Here is an 8,364-nt window from a genome sequence, read left to right on the forward strand (position 1 = left end):
GATGGCGAGTTCAGCGTGCTGCAGCTGGTGGGCATGCTGCGTGGCATCGCGGCCGGCATGAAGTACCTGGCCAACATGAACTACGTGCACCGTGATCTGGCCGCCCGCAACATCCTCGTCAATAGCAACCTGGTCTGCAAGGTGTCCGACTTCGGCCTGTCCCGCGTGCTGGAGGATGACCCTGAGGCCACCTACACCACCAGCGTGAGTTGGGAGGGGGCCTTCGCCTGCTCCAGGGTCTTCTCATCTGCACACCGGGGCAGCAGGTAGCAGGTAGAGGGGACCGTATTGACTGGCCCTTGTTCCCCTGCAGGGCGGCAAGATCCCCATCCGCTGGACAGCCCCAGAGGCCATTTCCTACCGCAAGTTCACTTCGGCCAGTGATGTGTGGAGCTACGGCATCGTCATGTGGGAGGTGATGACATACGGTGAGCGGCCCTACTGGGACCTGTCGAACCACGAGGTGAGCCGCCTGGTGCTGCCAGGCCTGCCTGTACCCGAACTTCAACCCTTCACTCCTTCTCACACCCCAGGGCTTGGCAGAGAAGAGTACAAGCCATTCTTAGATTTGTTCAGTAACTGTTTATTGAGGGCCTACTGTGTGCCAGGCCACATGCTGGGTTGCAGGGCCCAGTTCTTGCTTAGGAAGTGCAAAGACAAGGGAAGAAGGAGGAGGGTGTGTGCGCATGTCCGTGTGTGCACTCAGGGGTGTGCATGTGTGCCTGATGTGTGTACGTGCCCATGTATGTGTATGTACATGTGCCTAGTGCCTTACCCAGCCTTGGGGCCTGGGAGGCTTCCCAGAGGAGGTCATGTCTCTGTTGACAGAGACAGACCGGTAATGTAGCCAGATGAGGAGGAGGGGAAAGAGACCTCTGGCCCAGGGACAGCCCAGAGAAGGAGGCTGGGCTGCGGGGTGTACAGTGTGACTGCCACCTGGGGTGCCCGTGAGAGAGCAGGGCCAGGAGTCCCTTCCTCCAGGGCCTGTGGAGGCAGCCCCTTGGTCCTGGCCCTTTGGATAGCAAAGGCCCACCCGTTCCTGGGCCCCCTCCCTCTGATGCCCTCCGTGTGCTGCCCTCGCTGGGAGCCTGGCTGCAGGACATGGCACCCCTGACTGTTGTGGCCCCCAGGTGATGAAAGCCATCAACGACGGCTTCCGGCTGCCCACGCCCATGGACTGCCCCTCGGCCATCTACCAGCTCATGATGCAGTGCTGGCAGCAGGAACGCGCCCGCCGCCCCAAGTTCGCCGACATCGTCAGCATCCTCGACAAGCTCATCCGGTCTCCCGAGTCCCTCAAGACCCTGGCGGACTTCGACCCCCGGTGAGTTCCACGTTTTCTGCCCCAGCGGACCCCAACTTTGTTCCTGCAGACTCACGAGCTGGTGGTCCCCTGTAGGGACCAGCGGGAGGGTGGGGGTTCAGAAGTTACGCCTGGATTCCTCTGAGCAGAGGGGTGTGCTCAGGTCCTGTTTCCAATCACCTTATGTGGTGCTCGTGTCCGGCTCTGCACCCAGTCCTTAATTGTCTTTCTGGGTTTTGTCTGTTTATAATTTTGCTGTAGAGTGTGTGTGCTCACTGGAAGTACAGGGAGAGAGGGGAAAAATGAGAAAGCACTCCTCTGGTGCTCCCCAGTGGGGATGGCCATGCCATAATCCCTTCTCCTTCATTCTCCTGTTAGAATTTTGGGCATGCACACACGTGCCTGGTGTGTTTTGTTTTTGCTATAGGGTGCATGTGCTCACCAGGGAGAGGACAGACAGAAAAGGAAAGGGAGAAATCACCCCCAGGGGGGTGTGGACACACTACAATCCCTTCTCCTCCAGCCTCCTATCAGGACTTTATTTTTTGCCCTAAAGCACATGCATTTGCTGGAGAGAAATGGAGAGAGGGAAAGTGAGAAATCACCCCCCAGGGGGGATGGCTATGCCACAGTCCCTTTTCCTGCATCCTCCTCTGAGGATTTTGGGCACACATGCACATGGACCCAGCCTGATTTTCAAGCATCCAGATCCGGGACTTAACTGTGGTTGGCTGTGTGAGAATCCAGCACGTTAACTACCATGCTACCTGCTGGCCCCTCCGGTCAGGATTTCGGGCACGTGAGCATATGTGCCTAGAGTGATTTTTAAGCCGCTGGGTCCAGGACTCAACTGCACAGTTGGCCATGTGGAACCCAGTGCCTTCACCTCCATGCCACTTGCTGGCCACACCTAGTGTGTTTTTCAAGTGGCCAGATCCATGACTTGCACTGCACAGTCAGCCATGGGAGGTCCTGTTGCCTTAACCACCACCCCACTGGCTGGCCCTCAGCACTTCATGTGCTTTAACTCCCTTAACAACCTATGAGATAGGTCCTATAGCTATCCCTTTTGTTGCTGGGGAAACTGAGACGGGTGCTTAGATACCTCACACAGCTGGAAGTGGGCAGCTGGGGTTGTGACTGCAGGAGCCCAGCTCCCCGCCTGCAGCATTTCATCACAGGGTGGTTATGGGCGGTGGTCTCGAAGCAGTAGGAGTTATAAATGCTGAGTGCGTCCAAACCAGCCTAGCTTGCTTCTTCATTGCCCAGATAAGGAAACTGAGGCATGGGGCAACCAAATGACCCGCCCAGGCTCGGGACCCAGGGTGGGCTCACCCGTGCTCGGGGGTTCTTGTTGCAGGGTGTCCATCCGGCTGCCCAGCACCAGTGGCTCAGAGGGGGTGCCCTTCCGCACTGTGTCCGAGTGGCTCGAGTCCATCAAGATGCAGCAGTACACGGAGCACTTCATGGCAGCCGGCTACACTGCCATCGAGAAGGTGGTGCAGATGACCCACGAGTGAGTCACCCGCCCGCGCTTGCCTTCCACTGCATCCCCCGCTCTCTGCCCTCTGCAGGCTCCCTTCTTTTCACTTGCCCTCTCGTTGGGGAGAGAAACTCCTAGGGAAGCCGTGGGCAGGAGCAGCCGGCAGCCAGCAATTCCGAGCTCGCACTCTGGGCTTCCTTCCTGCTGCTTCTTCCAGAGGGGAGAAACCGTAACCCAGAGCAGCAGGAGCCCCTGCACACAGGGCTGTCGGCATGTGGTCCGAATGTGAACACTCGGTGGGGTGGTCCTAGTAATGTCCCCTGTGGACAGGTGAGGCACGGTGCAGAGAAGTGGCTTGCTCAGGGCCCCACTGGCACGAGGGGCGAGGTGGGATTCTAGCTCTGGTTAGTCAAAGTCCAGAGCTCAGGTACCAGGGAGGTCAGCAGTGGAGAAACTGAGGCTGAGAGGCTACCTAGCTTGCCTGAGCTGACATGGCCTGTTAGGGGAGGCGTTCTTTTCTAGGGTGGCCCGACTGTTTCCCAGGAGAGAGCCCCCAGCAAACCCTTCCTGGGCACCTCCCCCACATTGTTGACTCTCTGACCCTCGGCCCAGTCTGGCCCGGCACGGCCTGGCAAGAAGTGCTGCTCTCCTGCCACTGGCCCTGGGCTCAGCCCTTTGCCTGCTGCCCAGGGAGCTCTTCCCTCCCTCCCACTGCCGGGCTGGGATCTTTCCCGCACGGCCTTGGCATGGTATCTCCTCCCGTCCCAGGAGGGGGAAGACTTTATTCTCTTAGCCTTTTGTGCCTCTAAAAATAGTGCTGGGTCCCCACAGCCCAGCTTGTGTAGGGTCCAAGGTCATGACAGGGACAGGCCCTGGGGCTGGGAGGTTTTGGGAACCGCCTGGAGGGGACGGTCTAGACCTCCCAGGGTTCTAGGTCACAGAGTTCTGGGATTTGGGCCTTTTCCTAAATGTTCTTTGAGACCTCTGGACACCACTCAGCAGGGCTTCAACCTGCTAGCCAAGGGAATGGCCAGGATGGGAATCAGGGCGGGTAGAGCTGAGCAGAGGGAGGCACGGAGATGTGGAGAGATCTTTGTGTGTGCATGTGTGCATGCGTGCTTGCGTGTGTGTGTGTGTGTGTGTGTGTGTGTGTGTATACATAGTGTGTTTTAGACAGAATTTTACTGTGCTGTGGTCCTCCTGCCTCCCTCCGAGTAGTGGGATGACAGGCATGTCCCTCCACGGGTGACTTTCAGACAGGGTCTTGCTGTGTCACCCATGCTGGCTGCAAGCTCACAAGGCCAGCGGCAAGTCACATACTTGGGCTCTGCAGTCACACCTGGGCTCAGGTCCCACATTGCCATGTCCGAGCAGGTGACCTGATCGAATTAGGTCTGACTTTGCGCTCTGGTTCCACATCCCACGGTGGGGACGGCATGGGGCAGGGCCAGGGCCAGGGCCATGCCTGCATGCAGCAGGAGCATCCTCTGTGCTGCTGCGCTCTTCCTCCACTCCCTTGCTTTCCTCTCACAGGCTGTGGGCATGTGTCGGGGTTCCTGCACTCCCTCCTTTTCCCTGGGAACCTGGCCCAGCCCTCCTGCCCCTCCAGGGGCTCCCGCCTGGACAACGCGGCTTCTCTTCTGGTGACCAAGGAGAAGGGCTTACAGGAAACACATGTTCTTAGAAGCGCCCAAAATAGCTCGGGGTGCTCCCCACCGATTCCTTTCCCACGAGGAGGGACAGGGCTCTCTTGGATGGATGGAGGCTGTACGTGTGTGTGTGTGTGTGTGTCTGTAGGCACGTGTGTGTGTTGTTTTGGAAGGGGCTGGGCGAAGGCAGGAAATCATTTGTCCTCGCTCCCCCACCAGCCCGCTGGAGCTCAGGGTCGAGGCTGCGTGACTCACACCACCTCTTCTCCTCCAACTCTCTCCAGTTAAAGGGGGATCATGAAGTCCTTTTCCAAACCTACAGGCTGTATCTACATGCGCTGGGGATCCCAGTGGGGAATTCGGCCCTTTCCCGTAAGGCCCGGATTTAGGCTTCCGTGTCCCGTCCCCTCCCCTTCTTGGTCTCCCACTTCCTTGACATGGTCCCAAGGGGCTGGCCTCTTGTTCCCTGTGGCCCTGGGCTGCGGACTCTTCCCACCGTGAGCCGTCACCATGCTGGTTTCGGAGTCTGCTGGGTTTTTCTAGCTTGATTAGTGATTCCAGATGTTTTTGAGGAGCCAATGAAAGGGGTGGTTGCTGCACCCCAGAAAAATACTCAGAACTAGCCCTGCCAAAGATTAGGGCCACAGTGCCCTGCGTGGGGGTTGAGGGCACAGACCGATGAGTCTTGGTTTTTAAGTTTATTTATTTATTTCCATGAGAGATGGGCACCCCCAAAGGAGTCTTCTTACTGCAGTCCACCCCCAGTCCCAGCCAGCCCAGGTTCCAGGCACCCACGTATGCCCAGCCTGCCCAGGGACTTCTCCATGCTGGTCTGGCTGCCCTGCGTGCACGGATCATTCGCACACCTGTCAGGCATTTGCTCAGTGTGAGCGTACACGGTGGGCCGGGAGAACCAGACCCAGCAGGGGCCAGGGCGCCTTTCCCATGGGCCTGGCTCTGTTGGATCCATTAGCGCTGCGCTACCACCCGGCCCCCTGCTGGGCCTGCTCTTCTTCTTGCACCCAGGGCGAGCACACAGTAGGGCTTGCTGGGTATAGGGCCAGGGCTGGCATCGCAAGTGCTCAAGAGAAAGACCAGGTAGCCCGAAGGTGGCCCAAGTCATGGTCTTCTGGCCTCATGTGGGGCGTGTACTGACTGCCCCACATCCCTGGGGGAGACTGAGGCTGGGCAGGAGCAAGCTTGGGCTGGTCTGCAGTAGGCTACAGGCATCTCCTACGTGTTGTGTTAGGCTTAGGAGAGGAAGGGGACGTGTGGGGGTGGAGGGGCCTTTGTGCTGAAAGGGGAAGGGCCAGCCTGCACAGAGCACCTGATCAGGCTCCCAGTGTCGTAGAAAGCCCTGACACCAGGCAGGTCTCAGCGCTTGCTCCCCGGGCACCTGTGACCCTGGTGCTGCAGCCACATGTAGGTCTCTGGGGCCCCATCAGTGCAGGCTCTCTGCACCTCCTTTCAGAACTTGCAGGCTGAGGACCCTGTTTCAGTCAGTGCTGCCTCCCTTGGTGGCCCCTTAGGGGCCAGTGTGGGGAAGATGCCATCCCTCTCTCAACAGCGCAGGCAGCCTAGTGAGAAATGCACTTGCTGGTCATTGAGGTGGTTCTCCAAGTCCCCCCTGGCCTGGTTGCAAGCAGCCGGCTCCTGCTGGAGGTCCCGGAGCCACACCCCCACCTGGCCCCGCCCCTCCGTGCTCAGCACTTCTCCGAGGGCTCCCGGAGCCTGTGGGAAAGTCATGTCTCTGGAATTGCAACGAGGAGCTTGCACCATATAATTAGCCCCGTTTACAGCCAAGAGACGGCCCATAAAAACCTGGGTGTTTTCATGGGTTTGGGCTGGTGGGTGAGGACCATAGAGGAGAAAACTCCCAAAGTGAGCAATAAACGTGCTGCTTCGGGCTCCTGGGAGTATGAGTGGTTTTATGAGATGGAAGGGCATGAGAAGGGGAACCCAGGGGAGCCTGCTTCGCTGGGGTGTGGGAGAGGAGAGCCGTGGGCTCCTGGGTGCCGCTTCCTGGCTCGTGCTGATGTAGTCTTCCCGCTCCGTCCCCCACCCTCCAGCTGGCACGATGTGCCATCTTACAGGTGAGGACACTGAGGTTCTCACAGGGAAGATGGGGCCTGGCCACCTCGTGCCTGGCAAGCCTCTCCCATTAGAGACCCCTTCAGGATCCTTAGGAAGTATTTCTTGAGTCCTTCCTCAGTTAGCAGCCCTGGGAACCCAAGGGGCTGAGGGCGAAATGAGACTGTGGGTGGGAGGGGACCTTGAACAGAGGGGCTTTGAGCAGCGTGTCAGAAGGGTCTCTGCCACCCAGGCACTTGGCGATGGGCTGTGCCGCCTGGAGAGGAGGGCTTAGCTTAGGGAAATGAGGGACAGACTGGAGATGGGGCGAGGACAGGCATTTGTTCACAGCTGGTTTGATGGCCAACTCTCCTAACTTCCTAACTGTGTCACCTCGGATGAGCCCCTCACCTCTCTGAGCCTCAGTCCCCTAATCTGCAAAATGGGCATGAAAAGGGCCCCTACCTCACAGATTATTGTAAAGTTTGATTTAAGGAAGAAAAAAATAACGTCTTCCTTTTTTCTGGAAGGGAAAAGGAAGGTATAATGGTTACATCACTGGATTCCCACATGGCCAACCACGGTTCGAGTCCCGAACCCAGAGGCTTGAAACTCATGCTGGGCATGTATGTCCAAAATCCCAGGAGGAAAATGGGGAGGGATTGCTGCATGGCCATCCTCCCAGGGGGTGATTTCTCACTTTTGTCTCTGTCTTTCTGGTGAGCGTACACACCCTGAAACGAAAATTGCTCTGAAAAAAAAGCTCACAGAACTAGTGCTGGTGTGTGTGTGTGTCTTTTTTTTAAAGAATTATTTTATTTTAACTTTATTTATTTTTAATTTGACCAGAGATGGACAGAGTAAGAGAAAGAGGGAAGGAAAGTGAGGAAGCAAGCTAGCAGGTGCAGGACTTGAACTGTGGTCAACCATGTGGGAGTCCAGTGCCCTTAGCCACCATGCCGCCTGCCGGCCTTGTGTTTTTTGTTTGTTTTTGTTTTGGTTTTATTCGTTTGTTTTAATTTTGGGTACATGTACCAGAGAGAGAAAGCGAGGGAAAGGGAAAAAGCACCCTTTAGTGGATGTGGTCACACCACAATTCCTCCTCCCTTTCTCCCTCCTGTGGGGATTTTGGGCACACATGCACACATGCCTGGCACGTTTCTCAATCCGCTGGGTCCAGGACTCGAACCACAAGGTTGGTCAAGCGGTATCCAGCCTCCTTAATCATGAAGCCATAGCGCTGAGCCCAGTTGCTGGTTTTTATCATTTTCTGAACTTGGTCGATGGCCAGCCATCTTAGCAAGGTCCTAGAAGGTGGTCCTCGTCTCAGGCCTCCCTAACTGGGGCTCTCTTGCCCCACAGGTGCCCCAGGCCCCCTCTTCACTCACTTTTTCTCCAGACCTCCCTCCTGTAGCTGCCCCCCTATCCTGCCCACCCAGCCCCCTCCCCAGCTGTACCCCTAACTCTCCCTCTCTCCCTCTCTCCCTGTCACAGTGACATCAAGAGGATTGGGGTGCGGCTGCCCGGCCACCAGAAGCGCATCGCCTACAGCCTGCTGGGACTCAAGGACCAGGTGAACACCGTGGGGATCCCCATCTGAGCCCTGATTGGGCCTTGGGCCCCTTGGCCAAGAATACTTGAAGAAACAGAGTGGCCTTCCTGCCAGCTCCTCCCTGGGCCACTGGGGACCTTATTTATTTCTAGTCGTTCCTATTGACGCCAGCCTGAGGCGTCTGCTTCTGGATCATGGAAGACATTCTGGCGTGAACTGAGGAGACGCTTGGGATCCTGGGCCGGGTCGTTCCCTTACAAAGGACAGACAGTAAGCACTTAGCAGGCCCGGCCATGTTCCTGGCATT

The 8,364-nt window shown here is 57.4% G+C and overlaps 1 protein-coding gene across 2 annotated transcripts in view; it reads left to right on the forward strand.

Moving 5' to 3' along the window:
• The window catches only part of EPHA2 (EPH receptor A2), a 37,592-nt gene extending 29,234 nt beyond the window's left edge, over nucleotides 1–8,358 (forward strand). The window contains exons 15-17 of one of the 2 annotated variants that reach the window (XM_006145248.3): nucleotides 1,131–1,324; nucleotides 2,664–2,819; nucleotides 8,000–8,358. In XM_006145248.3, coding sequence (XP_006145310.1) covers nucleotides 1,131–1,324; nucleotides 2,664–2,819; nucleotides 8,000–8,105 — 456 coding nt within the window. In that variant the 3' untranslated portion in view covers nucleotides 8,106–8,358. The remainder of the gene's footprint in view (nucleotides 1–1,130; nucleotides 1,325–2,663; nucleotides 2,820–7,999) is intronic. The other variant, XM_006145249.3, reaches the window with a different exon arrangement.
• Nucleotides 8,359–8,364: the final 6 nt, after the last annotated feature.

The sequence above is a fragment of the Tupaia chinensis genome, unplaced genomic scaffold (genome assembly GCF_000334495.1).
Source record: "Tupaia chinensis unplaced genomic scaffold, TupChi_1.0 Scaffold000146_1, whole genome shotgun sequence".
Classification (NCBI taxonomy): domain Eukaryota; kingdom Metazoa; phylum Chordata; class Mammalia; order Scandentia; family Tupaiidae; genus Tupaia; species Tupaia belangeri.